The following is a 22084-nucleotide window of genomic DNA, read 5'->3' as shown; positions in this document are numbered from 1 at the left end:
ACAGTGTCAGAAGGTCTTTGATTGGGGGCATTTCACCAAGCAAACTCATTAAAGCAACTTCTGTTAGTTCCTCCCAGAGTGAGTGGAGTGAGCCTCGTGGATGGGTCATTTGTTCCCCCCGGCCTCCATCTTCCACCTGGAAAGTGGGAATAACCAGACTTGCCCTCCTTCTCCCACGCGACTCCTCTGTTTAGAGCCAGAGAATTGCTGGTGGTGCTTTCTGAGCACAAAAGCATTATATCAATACGTATGGGAAGGAGTGTTTATGAACAGGTAAATGTGGGCTTCACATATTTTGCAGGAACATTCTCCCCTTAGGGAATCATCCTTACCTATTGTAATTCTAAAAGTCTCATCTTATGCAACATGATCCAAAGTACCACTTTCTGAATCAGCACTCCTGTATGAGGGACTCTGAATGCTTCCGGCTCTTCAGCCCCAGAACTTGCGGCCCACCCCCATCCCCAGCGCGGGCTCTCAAACGGATGCTTGGCTTCCTTTTGGCATTTTATAATCTCCACCGTTTCTCTTCCAGAGCTAGGGGCCTAATTACCGCCCCTGCGTACGTTCATATAAAATTCCTGCTGAATCAAACTGCAGGATCATTAAGCCTCATGGCGTCCTGCTTCTTCCTTTCTTTAATCAGAATATCTGGACTGCAGACCAGAGCTCCTCGGTTTGTTGTTCTGGCTTCCTCCAAGTACATGTTGAAGTTGCGATTTTTCCGAGATATTCTTGGACTTGTTCTCCAAGCGCTTACTGTGTTGGTCTATTTATTAACTTCTATTTGAGGACCAATAATAACGAGTTGGCTTGCAAGCTGTGTTTGCTGCCAGGCCACCCTCATGCATGGTGTTAGGTGAACAGATTCGGCTCCCAGGGAGTCCAGCTGCTGGGAGCCCTGAGCCATTCCCAGGCTTAGCCCAGGAGGGCTTAACCCCAAGCTAATTACAGCTGCCTTCCCTCAGCTGATGCTGCTCACAGGGCTGGCTCTTCGTGTACTTTATCTTTTAAAAAAAAAAATTATTTATTTTGACCACGTCGGGTCTTAGGGCTTCCCAGGTAGCACTAGTGGTAAAGAACCTGCCTGCCTATGCAGGAAACATGAGACGTGGGTTCGCTCCCTGAACAGAAAGCTCCCCTGGAGTAGGAAATGGCAACCCACAGTAGTATTCTAGCTTGGAGAATCTCATTCTAGCTTGGGGAATCCATGCTGAATCCCACGGACAGAGGAGCCTGGCAGGCTACAGTCCATGGGGTCACAAAGAGTTGGGCACGACTGAGCATGCAGAGAGAGATCGGGTCTCAGTTGCAGTGCACAGGCTTAGATGCCCACAGCGTGTGGGATCTTAATTCCCCAACCAGGGGTTGAACCAGGTCCCCTCCATTGCATGGTGGATTCTTAACCACTGGACCACCCGGGAAGCCCCTGGTGGGAAGCCCACCTTTAAAAAAACATTTTATAGTTTATCATTTTTAAGCCTCACAATCACCATGGAAATGTAGACATGAGTATTCCCATTTCCAAATGGGAAAACCACGTGTGTGCTCAGTCTGACTCTTTGCAACCCTATGGACTGTAGCCTGCCAGCCTCCTCTATCCATGGAATTTTCCAGGCAAGAATACTGGAGTGGGTTGCCATTTCCTACTTCAGGGGATTTTCCCAACCCAGGGATCAAACCCACATGTCCTGCATTACAGGGGGATCCTTTACCACTGTGCCACCTGTGAAGCCCCAGAGAAATGGACGACCAGTGAATTAAAATAATTTGCCCAAGGTTATCCAGAGGAGCTGGATCTTTTGTCCAGATTGGTTTCTGATTTTCCAAAACCTCAGCTGTGTAAACTCAAATCACCAATCTAGAAGAAACTGGAAAATGATGAAGTAACTGTTTCAGAGTCCTTATACCAAAGCCCAAGCCTTTTGTTTTATATCCTGTTCCAGTAACCTAACTTTCTGATTCCGTAACAGTGAGCATAATGGGAAGCTACTGGAAGAGGGCCTCCTCCCTGCCAACAAGAGGAAGTAAGAACCTGGTTGTGGTAACTGGTTAACAACTTGCTGACACCCCAGGCATGGCAAGAGAGGACAAGAGAAAATGTACAAGCAAACCTGAGTCACAAAGAAACAAGAATTTGGGATCATTTAGTACAGGAGCGAAACCCCCATCAGTTGCTGGACAAGACATTGCTCCTATAGCCCAGATCAATACCTGAGGCATCCTTAAAATTAAGAACCTAGGGACATGAATTATGCATTGTAGAGAGAGTTCCAGGGAGAAATAGTTAAAATAAACACCCTTTTCGGGCTTAAACAAGTATGCTTCAGTCATCTTCACAAATTCTTATGTGAGGTGTTGATGAGAATTCAGAGCAATTGAAATCCTTGTGTACTGTCGGTGGGAATGTAAAGTGGTATAGCCATTGTGGGAAACAGTATGTCAGTTCCTCAGAAAATTAAACCAGAATTATCACACGATCGTGCAACTCCACTTCTGAGTGTATACCCAAGAGAATTGAAAGCAGGGACTCAGATATCTATATATCCATGTTCACAGCAGCATTGTTCACAGTAGCTAAAAGGTGAGCGCAACCCGAGATCCATCAACAGATGAATGGATAAACAAAATTTGGTAGCTACATCCAGTGGAATATTGGGAAGGAGATTTTGACACATCTTACAACGTGGATGTATCTTGATGACATTATGCTGAGCGAAATAAACCAGTCACAAAAGACAAATGCCGTGTGATTCCACTTCCACACAGTCCCTGGAGTAGTCGCGTTCGTAGAGACAGAAAGCGGAATGGTGGTTGCCAGGGGCTGGGGGGCAGGGAATGGAAATTAATGTTTCATGGATATAGAGTTGCTTTCATCACTTGTACAAGATGAAAAGAATTCTGTGAATGGATAGTGGTGATGGTTGCCCATTATGAATGTATTTAACACCCCTGAACTCTACACTTAAAATGGTTAAGATGGTAAATTTTATGTTACTTGGCTTTTGCCACAGTTTTGTGTTTTTTTTTTGGAAATCAACTTATATGGCATTGCCTCAACCCCAAGTGGGTATGTGAGTTATTACTGGAATTAAAGTTTAAAATCCTCCAAACCCTTTCTGCTTAGCACCGAGGAAATGTGGGCAGAGACCTTGAGACCATTTTGTGAACCGTGAACACACAATGAACAGAAGTGGAGTGAGAGGTGGTAGAGAGCTAGCTTGGGTGCTGGTCACCGGGGTGTGAGAAGGACAGATGGCAACTTCCCTAGGGATTCCGCATGATAATAAGCTCAGGAGGGCTTCCGGGCAGTTTCCTGCCTAGTAACGGCCTCTCTGTACTCTCTGCTCTCCTCCAGGTTGCCTTTTTCCTTTACAATGGGGTGTCGCTGGGCCAGTTTGTACTGCAGGTGACCCACCCACGGTACCTGAAGAACCCACTGGTTTACCATCCACAGCTCCGAGCACAGGCTTGGCGTTACCTGACATACATATTCATGCATGCGGGGTGAGTACTGGTGTCCTTCACTCTATCAACAATCCCTGCAGAAAAATAACTGGTCCAGAGAGCCTGGATTGAAATTTTATTTTTTTTTAGTTTATTTTTGTCTACCTGGACACAGGATTTGAGATGGCTTCTTAAAACTTATCTAATACCAAACCGGTATGTGTAAATTATTTGGAGTATATGGGAGATGAAAATGTTTTACAGTTGGTGATGGTGATGTTTGTGCATGCCAGGCCATTAAAACTATACGGTTTAGGGGACTTCCCTAGGGGCGCAGTGGGTATGAATCCACCTGCCAGTGCAGGGAGTTTGATCTCTGGTGGCGAAGATTCCACATGCCATGGAGCAGCTAAGCCCGTGCACCACAGCTACTGAGCCCTGTGTGCTGCAGGTACTGAAGCCCATGTGCCCAGAGCCTGTGCTTTGCCGCAAGAGAAGCTACTGCAATGAGAAGCCTGCGCACCTCAACGGAGAGTAGCTCCCACTTGCTGAAAATAGAGAAAGCCTGTGCAAAGCAATGAGGACCAGTGCAGCCAAAAATAAATAAAATTATATATTTATTATATATATATATATAAATTGTACAGTTAAAAAAAAGAGTGTATGGGAAAGAGAAAGCAAAGTGAGATCAGCATACACAGCATGTGATTCTATATCTTTGCTGTAAGTAGGTTATAGATTTATTCTGAGCTTCCTGGTGGCCAAAGCAAAGAGGGAAATGTGGTCAACCACCAGGTTCATTGTCCATAAACTATGTGTGAGAGCTCCTATAAGTTGAAATAAAGCACTGATTTGTTGAAAGGAGGTCTACCTATATGGTGACATGAGTCTTCTGGAGGAACTCTGGAAATATTAGAGTTTCTGTTTACATAGCCATGTGACCTCTTTTGGGACCTGGAGTGCCACCAGTTCTCAGGGATGCATTTTACCCCATGATAAGGACCTCCTAGCTGGCCAGGTGACCACCCAGGTCCAAGTCTCTTGAATGCACGATCTTGGCTGGAGAGTTTTTACGTAGTGGGAGTGTGGAGTTGGAAAGTCAGAATCCCCGGACCCCAGACCTCTGCAGTGTCTTCTACAGACTCTAGAGAAGTGGAGAGAAAGCGTGGAAAAGCCCTGAGGGTGCCTGTCCCTCAGGCAGTGGGGATGCCAATGGGAAGAAGATCACCCGGGCCCTCATGGTTCTTTCCTTGGGAGAATGACCCACAGTGGCCACGAGGAAGCTCCACTGTGAACCTCTGCTCCTGCTGAGCTTCTAAAGGGGCCAGAGAGCCTCCCCCAGCTGGCTGCACCTGCTGGGGAGGCTGCTTTGGGGTGAAGAGACTTCTCTGGTGGTCACTGATGAATGTCTCTACTCTGAGCCTAAGGGGATGGCAGCCTGGCCTGCTATGTCTCAGCTTCGACTTCAGGGCTGAGGAGGAGAGTGGGGGAGGCCCTTCATGCTTGGGTATCCTCATGAGCCAAGATGTGGACACAACAGGAACTGGGGGAATAACTTTGACTTACTAAGTTGTTTTTTTTTAAGTATTTATTTATTGTTGCACTGGGTCCTCATTGCTTCATGTGGACTTCTCATTACAGTGGCTTCTCTTGTGACGGAGTGTGGACTTTGGGAGCGCAGGCTTCAGTAGTTATGACACGAGCTTAGCTGCCTGGCAGCATGTGGGGATCTTCCCAGACCAGGGATCAAACCCGTGTCCCCTGCATTGACAGGCGGATTCTTCGCTACTAGGCCACCAGGGAGCTCCCAGCTGTAGGGTCTGGTCCACTTCTGGATGCCCAGCCTCTTGACATGCTGACTGAATGACTGTGGTCTCTCTGTACAGGATAGAACACCTGGGACTCAACGTGGTGCTCCAGCTCCTGGTGGGGGTGCCTCTGGAGATGGTGCATGGAGCAACCCGCATTGGGCTTGTCTATGTGGCCGGTGTCGTGGCAGGTAGGCAGGTGGGCCCAGAGTCCATAGGGGTGAACCTCCCCAGGGCGGCTGATGAGACCCTGTGCCATCAGGCAGGCCCCAGGCTTCCAGCGGACGCTCATCACCCAGGCTCCCGACTGCTAGGGTTCTCCTCCGGGTACCTCTCCCCACCTCCCCAGGGAGACCGGACTGGGATGCCACCCAGAGGGGGAGGCGTGTGATGGCAAAGCGGGTGGAGGGGTGTGATTTGGAGCCGGCAGACTGACCGAGGTTTCAGTCTCTCACTGCCGTGTCGTAGCCGTGTGAACTTGGGGAAATTCCTTACCTTCTCTTGGCGCCTGTTAAGCTTTAAGAGGGAACTAATGAGATCTGCCACAGAGAGTCGGACACAACTTAGCGACTGAACAACGAAAAGGGAGATATGCGTGCAGGATGTGAGATGGGCGGGGCGAGGTGAAGAATGAAATAAAGCAAGCGTAGTGAGATCCCGGGGGTGGGGGGTGGGGGGGCACCTGTACCCGAAGGGCAGTCTAGCCTCTGCCTGGGCTGGCCCTTGATTGACCCACTGCAAGCAGGAGATAGTCTGGCCCAAGAAGTCGTGAGCACTTGTGCCAGCTGGAGGAGTCTGGGCCCTGGCTGACTCAGCCCACGTGGCAGGTGAGGCGTGTAATCACTGTGGCCTTGAGGACAGTGTCGCAGCTCCTGGGCCCCCGCCCCGGTGGGAGGGGAGGTGGACCGGGGCAAGGTGGGGAGAGCGGAGGAGATTTCTGCAGGAGTCTGCACCAACTGTGCTTCTGAACAGAGGAATCTCCCTGGTGATGTCTCCAACTTTATTGCTGGCTTTTTTTCTTTACAAGGTTTGCTGCTTCAGCTCTTCACCTTGACAGCGGTGCCCAAGGGAGCTTTGCGTGTGTGTTTAAGTAAGATCTTAATCCTTTCTGAGTGGCATTAAAGCTGTCATCAGGAGAGCAGGGCAGCGTCGGCCTTGTAAACAGAGGGCAGGCAGGGACCCCGGGAGTGAGTGGGAGGGCTTCCGGAATCAAAGAGGGAAGGCTCCCACCCCGCCCGCCCACCCGTCCATCCCAGGAGAGGCTGGTCTGCTAGTTTGTAAAGCCTCAGCCTGGGAGGTTGGCCCAGCGCTGTTCTCCTTCACTCCTGGGCTGAGGTTGAAAACTTGGCCACCTTGGACAGCGCCCACACCAGCCTCTCTTCTCCCAGAATCCAGCACCTTCTGCATCCTTGAACAAAGGTCTGAGGAGCGTCTCCGTGCGCCAGACTTCCTCAGTCACCCACACACCCGTGAGCGTCGGCATGTGGGGATTCAGAGCCACGTTTTCCATACCTACTCAGAGACCCAGATGGTTAATGGCGAGGAACAGGGAAGTGCTCGTAACACTTGCAGTTAGTAGTCAATTAAGTGGGCGTGCCGGAGTAACCTAGAAGACAACACAGATTCAAGATGACTCAGGTCTCGTCCAAACCAGATGATGCCCAGCGGGGAAACAGTGCAGATATTACTTCCCAGGGACACCAGTGCAGAAGGGGTTGGTGTACAGGCAGAAGGGGGCTTGCCAGCTGAACCTGAGGGTGTGGGTCTGTACTGCAAAGCAAACGATGTGCACTGTCCTATTTGAGTCATTGATTCAGAGCAGAGGGCATTCTGGTCACCACATGTCACGCCATTGATCTCCAGGATTGAGCTGATTGATCCGCCTGCACCCTTTCCTCCTCCTCGGCTCTGTGTGTGCATCGCTCTTCAGAGAGGGGGTGCCGGTTCAGACAGTCAGGCTCTGACCAGATAGCCAAGTGCGTGTCCTGTGCAGGCTGTATTTAATCCCCACAACAACCTCCTGAGGCAGGTACTATTACCCTTCACCTGTTACAGATACAGAAGTCAAGGCTTGGAGAAGGAAAGTGACTTGCCTAAGAAGATACAGTCATGAGTGGTGGAGCTGGGCTCCGATCAGGCTGTCTGACCCCAAAGGCTATGCTCTAACATGACCTTAGTGTTATGAGAACCAGAGGCAAGACTTATCCTTCATGCATGGAATTTATTGGAAACCAAGGGAGGTCATTGTTTTCATGTTAAAGATTTTTTGATGTGGGCCATTTTTAAAGTCTTCACTGAATTTGTTACAATATTGCTTCTGTTTTGGGTTTTGGTTTTTTGGTCGTGAGGCATATGGGATCTTAGCTCCCAGACCAGGGATCGAACCCACACCCCCTGCATTGGAAGGCGAAGTCTCAACCACTGGACCACCAGGGAAGTCCTCCAAGGCGGGGCAGTCTTCATAGACATTAAGCCCTGCTCTTTAATTCCTGCCCAATGAAAATATTCCAAATCCAAGGCCATCGCATTTTGTAACAATTATAACTAATCTCTGCTCAGCATGTCTGATGGTCCAGGCATGTGATAAAGGGTTCACGTGTATTATCTCATCACATTCGTCTGAAGTGGCTACTGACACCCCCATTTTATAGGCAGTTCAAAGAAGTGGAATCACCCTGTTTGCTCAGCCAAGAAATCCTAGAACTGTAGTAGAAACTTCCCCAAACCTGTGCTTCTAGCCAATGCTTGAAGCCAAGATGTATCTCACTTCTGCTAATGATTATAGGGCTGAATTTAAATACTTTAACATCCAGTCTTGGGACTTCCTTGGCAATCCAGTGGTTAGGACTCTCAGCTTCCACTGCAGGGGACATGGGTTGAATCCCTGCTCAGAGAACTTAGATCCTGTAAGCCATGTGGTTCGGCCAAAAAAATCAAAATAGCCCGATCTTTTCACTGTTTTGCCCAACTTTGATTATAAATTCTGTAGATCAGAAGCCATGGGCGCACCCCCCAGAGCCTAGCACAGGCTTTGGCACATGGCAAGCACTAAATGAGAGGGTACATACATAAATAAAGTTATACTGCTTAAAGGTAGGTGTTCTGGCAATTTTTATTTGGATTTGCTTTTCTTTAGCAACCAAGGGCGGAGAAGGCGATTGGCAACCCACTCCAGTACTCTTGCCTGGAAAATCCCAGGGCGGAGGAGCCTGGTAGGCTGCAGTCCATGGGGTCGCTAAGAGTTGGACATGACTGAGCGACTTCACTTTCACTTTTCACTTTCATGCATTGGAGAAGGAAATGGCAACCCACTCCAGTGTTCTTGCCTGGAGAATCCCAGGGACCGGGGAGCCTGGTGGGCTGCTGTCTATGGGGTCGCACAGAGTCGGACACGACTGAAGCGACTTAGCCGCAGCAGCAGCCGCAGCAACTAAGGGAGGTGCTGGAGGACACCTGCTTTAAATTTTCCAGGCTAAAATGATCCCAGCTGTGCGTTACGGCAAAGTCGCCAGTTCATCACTGTGCTGGCATGGACCCAGGGTTTCGGGGAGTGGAAATTCATAGCCCTGAATAGCACTGGTCCTCTGGTTTGCTGCTGTGCAGAGGTGTGGCTTGCTTCTCTGTCTTCTACCTTCCTGACCTCCGTGGGTTCACACTGCATCCCATAGGTTTGTCAGGAATCCTCCCTGGCCCTGGCTTCCTACCCCGGAATGGCTTTGCTCTGTTGATATGCAGAGCAGCCCACATTTCTACTTGACTTCTCCCAGTCCCTCTGAAAATGAAAGTGTTAGTCACGCAGTCCAGTGTGACTCTTTGTAACCCCATGGACTGTAGCCCGCCAGACTCCTCTGTCCATTGAATTCTCTCCCACCAGACTTCTCTAACCATGGAATTCTCTCCAGGCAGGAATACTGGAGTGAGTAGCTATTCCCTTCTCCAAGGGATCTTCCTGACCCAGGGATCGAACCCAGGCCTCCTGCATTGTAGGCAGATTCTTTACCATCTGAGCCACCAGGGAAGCCCATAGTCCACGACTAATTTGCAGTCATTTAAGGAAAGTCTTTCTGCCACAAATGGAGGGCAAGTGGGTCCAGATCATTTCCTTCTAGATTCTTATATCAGTATTCAAACCCCAGACCCTGGATCTTAGGCCAAGGCTTTCTGGAAGGAACCCTGGAGGTCCCCTCCAGTGAATGGCAAACTTTACTCCCCATGTCTCACCCCCATTCAGCCTGAGCAGCTGTCTGCCCTCTGCTCTGTGGGATAGGGGTATAGGTCAGGTTTCTTTGAAAAGAGAGTCTTACTGCTCAAACATTGGACAGCCTTAGAACTAACCTCCTCATTTCACAGACATGAAAACTGAAGCCCAGAGAATTCAGGGGCTGTGTCCAAGGTCACACAAGTAGCCAGTCTCGTCCCCAGTCGACCATCCTGCCACCATCCAGACTGACCTGTGGCCCTGCCTGGGGTCAGGACTCCCATCCCTGGATAGGGTGAGGGAAAGGTCAGTGCATGGAGGCTGGACCCTGCCGCCTCCCTGCCCTGGTGGATCCCACCGGTGAGGCCGAAGGAGCAGAAGCTGGGCCCATCTGCAGGGACTCACACGGAGGAAAGAGGCCAGCCTGGGAGCTTCCTCTGTCCAGACGGTAATTAAGAGGAGCCCAGCCCTGCAACGCAACCTCCTCCACCAGCCCCAGCCGGGAGCGTGGGAATCCTTTGTCATGCAGATCTCTGCCGGCCTGCAGGCCACCCTGAGATTTTTTTTTTTCCCCTCCTGTTATATAGGGTTGACCCCATGGCTCAGCAGTTAAAAAAAAAAAGTTATCTGACAATAGATCAATACCTAATTAAAGCTGAAGGGGAAGCTTGAAAGGAGAGAGGAAAGATTTATAGTTGCCCTGGGAGGGGAGAAGGACTCGGGTGTTCTTAGTTCATGACAGTTTATGTTTTCCTTGAGAGATGACATCCCCCTGGAGACGAAGAACCTGTTGTGGGGAATCTCTTCCTGGTAGGATCACAATGAGCTCAGAGACTTGAGAGCGATCTGGGGTGGCGGCAGCAAGCGATGGGGGGAGAAGGCAGATGACATTGCTGCTACCTCTCCAGGCCCAGGGTGTCAGGTACCCTGGTTCCCAGGCGGGCCCCAGCCTCTTCCTTAGGAGCTGACCCTCCACCCCCATAGGGCCTGCAGAACTTGGCCTTCTGCCTTGCCCTCCTCTCTCCACCCAGGCAGCGACTAATTGGCTCAGGAGCCTGCGGGCATTTTCCAGTGGTGATTTCTGCACACTCACCCTGCCAGCCACCTCTCATCCTCTGAGCCCTGAGTTCTAACTCCCAGTTATTTTTAGTCTCCTGTGTCCTTCCCTGGAAGCCAAAGCATTGATCACACTTAAATGAGACCAGAACAATGCATTGCCCATCTCCTCTCTGCCCAGCTTCCCTCCCAGGACCAAAGTTTCTCATCCTCCAGACCTAGAGTCTGTACCATTCCTTTCCCCCAGGGGGTATGACATCATCTTTCTTTCTTCCCTGGAACTTCTCAAGGACATTTTTCCTCCAAAGATGCTCAGCTCTAGAGATCCTGTTGGTCTGTTGCAGTTTCACTCAGTTGGAGGTGATGCATGGCAGGTTTCTGGGTGCTATTGAAAAAGAGTGAGGGTAGAGGGTGGGGATTGACAGGTTAGGGAGTGGCTGCTGGAGAGGCCAAGAGTACACGAGTTTTGTGTTAGGCAGGCCTGGACTCATGTCCTGGCTCCAGCCATTCCTACCAGGTGACTGAGGCCTCAGCCTCCTCATCTCTGCGATGAGGCTGTTAGCGCCCGCCTCAGCGAGTGGGCTTGAGGGTCACACAAAATGTTTGGCAGTTGTCTGACACATAGCACCCCATAAGGGTGGCAGTTTCGGCAAAACTACTGCTACCATTTTCTTGACATCGCTCAGAACCCTGAGATAGCACCTGGTGAGGCCAGATCACCAGGCAGATGATCTGGGTTGGAGCTCTACTGTGGACAAGTCACTTCCCTCCTTGAGACTTTGCTTCCCAGTTGTAAAAGGAGAGGTTTGAACCAAATGGTCCTTTCGGTCGTAGATGAATCTTTCAGGAAGCTCCAGGGTGATGGAGCTTTCGCTCTGGAGTCTCAGCCCTGAGGCTGCAGCATCCCAGCGCCTGGGACTCAGGGTGGGGAGCGACTCCAGCATCCTTGAATTCTCCGTCTCTCTCTGTACCAGGGTCCTTGGCAGTGTCTGTGGCTGACATGACCGCACCGGTGGTGGGCTCCTCTGGAGGGGTGTATGCGCTCGTCTCTGCCCATCTGGCCAACATCGTCATGGTGAGCACCCCTGTCCCTGAAGTCCTTTCTTGGCCCACCCCACCCCTTCCCCGCCGTCACTGGGCCTGGATGTTAATCTACCGGAGTTGGGTTTTAGATTCTTTTCTGTGCTCCAGCCTGGGCTCGGAAAGCCCCAGGTGGCCTTGGCCAGTAGCCAAATTCAAGGAAACTTCCTCACCCTCTGCCGGGCCATTTCCAATGGGTCCCTTCTGTATATGATTCCAGTTTTCTCCAGCCTGGCTTTGCCTGTCTCCCTATTCCAACTCTGCTACTCGGTGGCTTTAAAAAGTGAAAATTCTTGACCACTAGCACCCATCAAAATTGTAATTCATTGTTTCTCATAGTTTGGTAAAAGTAAAGGGCCTTAAGGGCTTCCCTGGTGGCTCAGTGGGTAAAGAATCTGCCTGCCAGTGCAGGAGACACAGGTTTGATCCCTGATCTGGGAAGATCCCAAATGTCACAGAGCAACTGAGCCCGTGTGCCACAACTACTGAGCCTGTGCTCCAGGGCCCAGGAGCCCCAACTACAGAGCCCTCATGCCCTGCAGCCCCCACAATGAGAAGCTGTCACACCGCAACTACACAGTAACCTCTGCTCACCACAACCAGACAAAAGCCCCTGAAGCAGTGAAGACCCAGCACAGCCAAAATAAATAAAATTACAAATAAAGAAGTAAAGGGACCTTAGAGATGATCTCACCAAAATTCTCAAATAGGAAAGAAGGCCCCGACAGGTTAAATGATTTGTGCAAAGTCATAATCAAATTGGTGACAAAAATACGGTCTTGAGCCCACATCTCCTGGCGACCATTTAAGTGCCACTGTCCTCCACCAGCCCGTCACAGTGTCTGGACACCGTCATCCCGTTTCTCATGTCCTTCCTTCCCTTTTCCTGAAAGGCAATCTAGTGAACTAGCTAACAGCAGGGGCTGTTATTCAGCTTAGATCTGAATGGCAGCCACCTACTTCCTGAAGAGTGACCTTGAGCAAATGACTTCAGTGCTTTGTGCCTCAGTTTCTACATCTGTGAAATGGGATGGGGTGGGACGAATGAGATACAGTGAAAAGAACCACTTGCTGTAGTGTTAGCTTCATGCTTGAGCCCTCACAGAAGAGGCTGGGGTGGACTCAGAGTAGAGACAGGACCTTCAAGGCAAGAAGTTGAAAGCCATCTGATAGTCTTAGAGGAGGCCAAAGGAAGACAGCTTCCTTGTTTTGGAAGCAGTCTGAAGTTTGGAGGCTGAAAGAGGAGTCGTTGGCAGTGCTTGGTTCACTCTGCCTGATGCCCCCCACACAGGCACAGCCCAGGTCTTACCTATCTTTTCCCCAGTGCCTGGAATAGGGCTGAACGCATGGCAGAGGGTACCCACTGAATCTGGGGGCAGGCGGGAAGGAAGAACCCGGGGTTAGGGGAGCAGGGACCATGTCCAGGAAAGGAATTTCTCTTTGGGAGCCTCTTGTTCTCACTTTCCTCCCCCATCACTGTCTTCACCCACGTGGCAGATATTCAGATGCTCAGTTACAACAGTTCATAGAGTTCCTCAATTCCCCCACGTCTTATTTATTTTGCCCGCGCTGCCAGGCATGTGGGCTGTTGGTTCCCGGACCAGGAATCAAATCCGCGCCCGCTGCAATGGAGTCTTAACCACTGGACCACCGGGGACTCTCCTCCATTTCTTCTTTATCACCGCTACTGTCAACTGTCCTGCTCCTCAACATGATTCCCTCTTTTTGCACCAAAGTCCCATTTGTACCCTGAGAGAGAAAGAGAGCTGCCGCAGAGGCTGGAAAGCCCATGTGAGGGCGTGGCGGGGCGGGGGGCGGTTGGGGGCGGTAAGTGTGTTTACACACAGGGTGCGTGCCGTGGTCTGCTGAGCACCTGGGAGCCCAGGGCCGCCTCACGTGGCCCTTTAAATGGGTCGTTCTGTATCAGCGCCACCGCTTTCCCCAGACACAGCTTTTCCTCTGAATTCTGCTTCCGCCACTCCCCCCTCCCCCTGCCCCAATTCCTTTCTGCAGGGGGAAGAAATGCCACCCTCCCCCAGCTGTTCCCCCCAGGATGTGTCTGTGTGGAAGGACATGAACCAGCACAGCTGAGAAGGGAGAGGCAAGCAGGACTTCATAACGATGCCCTGTTTCCACCCCTTGCCGCCACCTGGGAAGTAGCTCTGGTGTTCTCAGAAGTTCCCACTGTGAGAGCAGACCCAGGGCCCAGGGTGGGGCGTGGGGTTGAGGAGGGGGTATTTGAGAGCAGTTTTCTTCCAGTTTGTACTTCTTTCTGCAAGTAGCCAGTGGTGGTGCAGCTGAGCCCAGTGCTCTTCCAGAAGGACATGGCTTTCTCTGGCCAACGGGGAGCTTTGGGGTCCCCTGGAGCGTGACATTTGGTAGCCCTCCTTTAAAAAGCTGTGTGCTGTTTATTGGACAGTGAAGAATGCTCATTTCACTCGCTTCCTTCTTAGAAAGGTCAGTTTCTTTTCATCAAGAGGCTACCTTTACCCAAACTAGCTCTGTGCCCAGCGATTCGGAGATGCATTAGGACAAGCCAAATGAAATTGGTATTTCTGTGGGTCAGAAGCATTTCAACCTTGGCAGTTTGATGTGGCTCAGCCTAATAGATGACATATTTTTTCTCCCCAGAATGTTAGCAAACGTAAGAGGAGAGTTCTTTTTTTTTTCTTTATTTTTATTTTATATTGGTGCTTTCAAACTGTGGTGCTGGAGAAGACTCTTGAGAGTCCCTTGGACTGCAAGGAGATCAAACCAGTCAATCGTAAAGGAAGTCAACCTTGAATATTCATTGGAAGGACTGATGCTGAAGCTGAAGCGCTGATACTTTGGCCACGTGATGCGAAGAGCCGACTCCTTGGAAAAGACTCTGATGCTGGGAAAGATAGAAGGCAGGAGGAGGAGGAGACAACAGAGGATGAGATGGTGGATGGCATCGCTGACTCAATGGACATGAGTTTCAGCAAGCTCTGGGAGATGGTGAAGGACAGTGAAGCCTGGCGTGCTGCAGTCCATGGGGTCACAAAGAGTCGGACATAACTGAGTAACTGAGTAACAAATAGTTGATTTACAGTGTTGTATTAGTTTCAGGTGTACAGCAAAGTGATTTACTTATATATATCCTTATTCTTTTTCAGTTCTTTTCCCGTGTAAGTTATTACAGGATACTGAGTAGAGTTCCCTGCGCTGCACACCAGGCCCTTGCTGATTATTTTGTATACAGTGGTGTATATACGCTTAGTGGGCTTCCCAGATGGCACTAGTGGTAAACAATCTGCCTGCCAGTGCAGGAGACTCAGGAGACATGGGTTTGATCCCTGGGTCGGGAAGGTCCCCTGGAGTAGGAGATGGCAACCTGCTCCAGTAATCTTGCCTGGAGAGTCCCATGGACAGAGGAGTCTGGCAGGGTACTGTCAATGAGGCTGCAGAGTCAGACATGACTGAGCGGCTGAGCACATACATTTAGACTGTTGATCTTTAATTCCAAAATGAAGATTTGGTCTGTGTGTATATACCCAATAAAGCACCTCACTGGAGCAGAAGGAGAAAGAGCATGCACCTGTCAGGAAATGTGGATTTGAGGTCTGGTATTACCATCTATTATGCTGTGAGTTCCTTAACTCCTTAGGGATTCTGTTCTCTCATCGGTAATCCTTTCTTCACAAAGTAGTTGTGAGAAAGACATGAAAAAAAATGCATGCGAAAATGTCGTTTATATGGCAGATTGTCATCCTGGGAGATCCTGTAGGTATATGTGTGTTTATATTAGTCAGTTCAGTTGCTCAGTCGTGTCCGACTCTTTGTGACCCCATGGACTGCAGCACGCCAGGCTTCCCTGTCCATCAACAACTCCCGGAGTTCACCCAGACTCATGTCTGTTGAGTTAGTGATGCCATCCAATCATCTCATCCTCTGTCGTCCCCTTCTCCTCCTGCCCTCAATCTTTCCCAGTATCAGGGTCTTTTCAATGAGTTAGCTCTTCGCATGAGGTGGCCAAAGTGTTTGAGTATCAGCTTTAACATCAGTCCTTCCAATGAACACGTAGGACTGATCTTTAGGATGGGCTGGTTGGATCTCCTTGCTGTCCAAGGGACTCACAAGAGTCTTCTCCAACACCACAGTTCAAAAGTGTTTATATATATATATTTTTTCTTTCTAACAATTTGTTCCTTTATTTAGCCTGAAACTTTTTATAAAGGTAAAAAATAATTTTAAGGATGAATATCATCATCATTTTATTTGAGCTCTTTTGATTTAAATTTTATTATTTTTCTTTATTTTCTAATTGAAGGATAATTACTTTACAATATTATGTTAATTTCTGCCATACATCACCATGAATCAGCCATAGGTATACATATGTCCACTCCCTCTTGAACCTGCCTCCCTCCTCCCACTGTCCACTCCTCTAGGTTGTCACAGAGCCCTGGTTTGAGTTCCCCGAGTCATACAGCAAATTCCCAATGTCTGTTTTCGTATGGTAGTGTATATGTTTCCGTGCTTCTCTCTCGATTGGTCCCACCCCTACCCCGGTGTCCATAAATCTGTTCTCTGTGTCTGCATCTCCATTCAGTTCAGTTCAGCTCAGTCGCTCAGTCGATGCCCTGCGCACAGATTCACCAGTACCATCTTTCTAGATTCTATAGTGTGTCGTGTGCTTAGTCGCTCAGTCGTGTCCGAATCTTGCCACCCCATAGACTGTAGCCTGCTAGGCTCCTCTGTCCATGGGATCCTCCAGGCAAGAATACTGGAACGGGTTGCCATTTCCTTCTCCAGGGAATCTTCCAGACCCAGGAATGGAACCTGGGTCTCCTGCATTGCAGGCAGATTCTTTACCAACTGAGCTAGATCCTATGTGTATGCGTTAATATGCGATATTTGTTTTTCTCTTTCGGATTTATTTTACTCTGTGTAATAGGCTCTAGGTTCATCCACCTCATTAGCACTGACTCAAATGTGTTCCTTTTTATAGGTGAGTAATATTCCATTGTATGTATGTACCACAGCTTCTTTATCCGTTCATCTGTCAGTGGACATCCAGGTTACTTCCATGTCCTAGCTATTGTAAATAGCGCTTGAATGAACATTGGGGTAACATGTGTCTTTCTCAATTATGGTTTTCTCAGGGTGTATGCCCAGTAGTGGGATTGTTGGGTCATATGGTAGTTTTATTCCTATGTATATATTTTATATATATTCTTTAATTACAAATTCCACCGGATGTCTGCACAGGGAATAATCTGAAAATGTGTACTTTATGCTTCAGATACATAACAGAAAAATGTCGAACCCTCCTGTTCTCAGGACTGTACTTAAGTGAAAGAGTCTGCCTGAAATGAAAGCGTGTCCTATTTTTCATAAAAAAAAAAAAAGCACTTTGAGTTTCAAAAAGCTTGTTTACATCTGGGGATTAAATCTAGAAAATATTTCAACAAACGATCTGGATGGCATTAAAGACCTGCAATCAGGACTTCTTATTTGAAATTCTAGAAGTATAAAGACGCACATAATTGAATAATTTATTAATTGCTTTTTGCTGCGGCCCATAGAGCAGACTTTCATTTTTAAATATATAAGATATTTTCTTATACTTTGCCCCACTCAATAGATGTTTTTCTAAAACGTTTTGAGATCGAAATTTTCACAAATTGAACCGTACTGTCAAAGCACAGGAGAGATTGTTGTCTGAAAGTCGCAGAAGATTGCTGCGTTACAAGGTTCGGTTTATTAAGTAAAAAGCCTGCTGTAAGATTTTTACTTAATGACATCTAATTTTATCTGTGTCATGCTTTCTTGTTTCCTGTGTTGGGTTTTCTTGAAGTGATTTGACAAGAAGTTGTTTCCACTGGGGGTATGTAAAGCAGTCTGGGAACAGAACCTCCCGCCTGGGTTTCAGCCTGTGAGCTCTTAGCTGGTTGGATGAGCAAGATGCTGAGAGGCCTGGTTCCTGTCTTGTTTGCCGTTGGTGAGTTACCATCTCACCCTGCAAGGCTCTGGGAGAGAATGAAATTAAAGGGCCTGAAAAAAGTATATATTCCCCAGGGGCCTGCAGGCTTTTCAACATTTATAGCAGCAGCATGGCTGGCGTGTGTGAGGTTTTTCCCCTTCTCCTGTTGTTTCACTGTGCTTATTTTACTGGAGAGAATAATGGGGAGGGGGCTGGGAGATGAGGCAGCTGGTGCAAAGGAGTGACTTTCTAGTTTAACCCGTCAGCTGCTGGGAGGCTGGTCACTTACTGACTGTTCACTCAGCTTTGGGGGGCAGCTGGGGGCAGCCGGCAGGGACAGACAGCACAGACAGACAGAACATAACCTTGCCTCGGAAGTGTGGGCAAACAGAGCCCTGGACTGGGAACCTTGTCAAGCTCGACCTTAACTCACTGTGACCTTGCCCTAGCCCTCCTTGACCCTCAAGTGCAGATGAGAGGGTGTGACTGGATCAGCTTGGCAGACTCCAGTATCTTCCGGAGCCAGGTATGGTGTGGTGGATGAAGCTGGCCCGGCGGGGGTGCTGGGGGGGCAGGGCACCCATGTGGGAAAACTGGAGTACCCTGGCTTCATCGAGGGTCATTGAGATTCTGCAGAATTTTTTTTTTTAAGATTTTTTTTTTTTTTTTACCTTTTTATACAATTTTTACAATTAATTCATTTGTTTTGTTTGGGGCTGTGCTGGGTCTTTGTTGCTGCACACAGGCTTTCTCTAGTTGTGGTGCCAGGGCTTCTCTTACTGTGGATCTTGGGCTTTAGGGCCATGGGCTTCAGTAGTTACGGCACACGGGCTTAGTTTCCCCGTACCATGCGGGATCTTCCCAACCCAGGGATCGAGCTCTTGTCCACTGCGTTGGCAGGAGAATTCTTAACCCCTGGCTTCCAGGTTGTGCAGTGGTAAAGAATCTGCCTGCCAGTGCAAGAGATGCAGTTTCAATCCCTGGGTTGGGATGATCCCCTGGAGGAGGCTCCTGGAGTCAGATGGACTCCCTGCCTGTGGGAGTGGCAGCCCACTCTAGTATTCTTGCCTGGAGAATCCCATGGACAGAGGAGCCTGGTGGGTGAGCGTCCATGGAGTTGCAGAGTCAGACTTGACTCAGCACACAGATGTGACTTGCACACTCCTTAACCACTGGGAAGTCCATTTTTGTACAATTTTAAAAGGTTACTTTGCACTTACAGTTATTACAAAATATTGCCTGTATTGCCTGTGTGAAACAAATCATCCCTGAGCCTCTCTTACCCCCAGTCGTTTGCACCTTACGGTCTCCTACCCCAATCTTGCCCCTTGCACTGGTTACACTAGTTTGTTTTCTGTATCTGTGAGTCTACTTCTCTTATGTTCTATTCACTGCTGCTACTGCTGCTAAGTCACTTCAGTCGTGTCCGACTCTGTGCCACCCCAGAGACGGCAGCCCAGCAGGCTCCCCCGTCCCTGGGATTCTCCAGGCAAGAACACTGGAGTGGGTTGCCATTTCCTTCTCCAATGCATGAAAGTGAAAAGTGAAAGTGAAGTCGCTCAGTCGTGTCCGACTCTCAGTGACCCCATGGACTGCAGCCTACCAGGCCCCTCCGTCCATGGGATTTTCCAGGCAAGAGTGCTGGAGTGGGGTGCCATCGCCTTCTCCGGTTCTATTCACTAGTTTGTTGTATTTTTTAGATGCCACGTGTAAATGATATCATCCAGTATTGGTCTTTCTCTGACTTATTTCACTTCGCAGAGATTCTGAAGTTTTAAAACCGTTCTGCAAGGCAAGCTCACTATCTTTGCCGCAGGTCTAGATACTATCAGACATTTAGATGGATGACTCTTACTGTGTTCCAGTCTGTGTTCTTTACACATATTAATTCATTTCACCTTCGTAACAATGAGGTGGGCTATGAGATACGTACTATTACCTCAAATTTATAAACAAGGACCCTAGGAAAAAGGAATTCTGAGTCATCCCAGGGTGATCTTGCCAGACCAAAAATACAGACGGTACTTTTTAAGGCAAATCCCAGGTTGGACCCAGAGGGGTGAGGACCTCAGCTGAAGGAGAGCGTGACCAATACATTCTAAACTTACTTTGCCCCATAGTATCAGTCAGAACTCAGGGAAAGAGACATGAGGTAAAATATCCAGAGAGCTTTTATGAGGAAAAGGGATATTAGAAGTGTTCCATGTCACTTTTTTTTTTAAGAGTGTTCAGTACATTCATATCATAGTACGAGACGAATCACCATCTATCTACAGAACTCTTTCCATTTTGCAGAACTAAAACTCTATACCCTTTTAACAACAACTTCCATTCCTCTCCCCCCCACCTCCTGGACTCCTCTGTACCTCCTATAAGTGGAATCAAATGCTCTTTGTCTTTTTGGGAGTGGATTATTTCACTTAGCAGCATAATATCTTTAAGGTTGATTCCACTTTGGGATGAGTCTTAACATCTTTCCTTTTGAAGGCTGAGTAATATTCCACTGTGTGGCTAGCCCACCTTCTATTTCTCTGTTCATCTCTCCTTGGACCCTTGATTTGCTTCCACTTTTTTGGCTGTTGTGAATTACACTGCTGTGAATGTGGGTGTCACTTTTAAGAGAGAATGAAGAGCCGTGGGTGGACATCACAGGGAGGTAAAGCCTGGCTGGACAATGGCAGGAAGAAATTTTCTGTGATTGTAACCCCTTCCTGGGGCTGCCCCAGGAGCTGGGGAGCTCCCCGTCACGGGGGCTTCTTGGCAGGGGTGTCCCTTTGGGAGGAGATGGCCCACCAGGTGACTCCCAAGGTCCCTCCCATCCTAAGGCTTCCTCATGGAGAGGAGCTGAGGGCCTACCCGACTTCAGCCAACTGAGCCAGCTCGGACTGGGTTGCCAGATCCAATGGAAGGCACCAACTCCTGTTCTGTTCCCTGCCCCCAGCAAGAGTCCCCTGTGGGCAAACCCCAGCAGGGGACAACGTTGTCCTGCCATCTGCTTCTTAGTACAGAACATGTCAGCAAGCAGAGATCAGACTTTCCCACCTGAAGAGGGACCGTGTATCGCTCACCTCCCCCCCTTTTTTTTTTGGTTGCAGCATGTGGGATCTTTAGTTGTGGCACGTGGGATCTAGTTCCCTGACTAGGGATCAAACATGGGCCACCTACATTGGGAGCTCAGAGTCTTAGCCACTGGACTACCAGGGAAGACCCTCACTTAGCTTTTTGTGAGGAAGGACATGCTGATCATTGAGGAATAATGGGGAAGAGGGAGGCAAAGGGCAGAGAGCTGAATGTGGCAGGATTTCTGTCTTTGGGACAGCGTCCCTCCATTCCATTCGGTCCACTGAAGCTTCCATAGACATTGCTGTCCGTGCCAGTGTTCAGGAGCCCCGTCAGATTTCATGCATGGGTCCCCCTATTTCAGAGGAGTTCAAGATGTGCCCTTGAGCTGGGCCTGGGCCAGGGAGCAAAGGCAGGGGGAGGTGGGTGGGAGGAAACAGAAGCCGGGGCATCCCCACTTGCCTCCTCCCCCAAGACTGATGTTTTCCAGGGAGATTCCGGGCTCCTTTCTGCTTCTGGGTAAATGGAAGGGAGCTTTGAAAGCACTGCAGGAGTGGCCCTCAAAGGAGCCCTGTGGCGAAGTCTTTTGTAAAGTGAACAGTCCTTTTGTAAGGTGAATAATTGTGCTCTGATTATCTGCTTTGGAGGTTCAGAGTGTTCAGAGATTCTCAGGGGAAAGAGGGATTTGTCTGAAGGCCATCTGGCCCACCCCGCTTCCAATGCTTGATTCTCTCAAGCACCCGCTCTGAGTGATGCGAAGCCCCCATGTGGACCCCTCTGTGATGGGAAACTCACCATCCCATGGATCATTCCATCTTTGGACAGCTCAGCTGATTAGAAATGGAAGCGTATCCTGAGCTTAAAAAGAAAAGTCTGTCTCTGAAGTTTTATCCATTGTCTCTGCTTATAGGTTACACTAAATATACCTTTTGCTTATGTTGACTCACTTGATAGCTGACCACAGTGAACTTGACCTCCCCCAGATCTTCTCTTCATTTGTTTCTCGAATGCAGGATTTTGAGTTCTCCTATCGTCCTGATGGTTCTGTTTTGACTTGGCTTGCTTTGCTGGCCTGCATCGCTTTGTAACCATGAGACCTAGCAGCTGGGGCAACATTCAGATATCTATCTGTGTCGTGGAGACAGGGACTCGTGTCTCCCAGGATCTAGATTCTCTTCCTATGTTGGTGCAGCTCCAGAGCTTTTATGACAGTACCAACCCCTAAAATCTCCAGGCTGTGCTGGTGCGATCTGGGACTGCGCCACAATCACTTCATTCAGGATTTAATAGAGATGATTTCTTTTTAAACTCCATCTTTATTTTTATTGTACTCCAACTCTTTTAGCCTTTCCTTTGTTTACAAATTTTCTTTTTTTAATTTTTAAAACTATTTATTTTTACATTTATTTATTTGACTGTGCCAGGTCTTAGTTGAAGCATATAGGATCTTTAATTGTGGCATGCAGACTCTTAGTTGTACCATGCGGG

The 22084-nt window shown here is 48.8% G+C and overlaps 1 protein-coding gene across 2 annotated transcripts in view; it reads left to right on the top strand.

Moving 5' to 3' along the window:
• RHBDL3 (rhomboid like 3) overlaps window positions 1–22084 on the top strand; it is a 55524-nt gene that overhangs the window by 25451 nt on the left and 7989 nt on the right. For both annotated transcript variants that reach the window (XM_070772702.1, XM_070772701.1), the window contains 3 exons: window positions 3359–3507; window positions 5334–5446; window positions 11484–11584. In XM_070772702.1, coding sequence (XP_070628803.1) covers window positions 3359–3507; window positions 5334–5446; window positions 11484–11584 — 363 coding nt within the window. The remainder of the gene's footprint in view (window positions 1–3358; window positions 3508–5333; window positions 5447–11483; window positions 11585–22084) is intronic.

This window comes from Bos indicus, chromosome 19 (genome assembly GCF_029378745.1).
Source record: "Bos indicus isolate NIAB-ARS_2022 breed Sahiwal x Tharparkar chromosome 19, NIAB-ARS_B.indTharparkar_mat_pri_1.0, whole genome shotgun sequence".
Taxonomy (NCBI): Eukaryota; Metazoa; Chordata; class Mammalia; order Artiodactyla; family Bovidae; genus Bos; species Bos indicus.
Note: the sequence above shows the minus strand (reverse complement) of the source record. Positions and strands in the feature narration are given on the sequence as shown.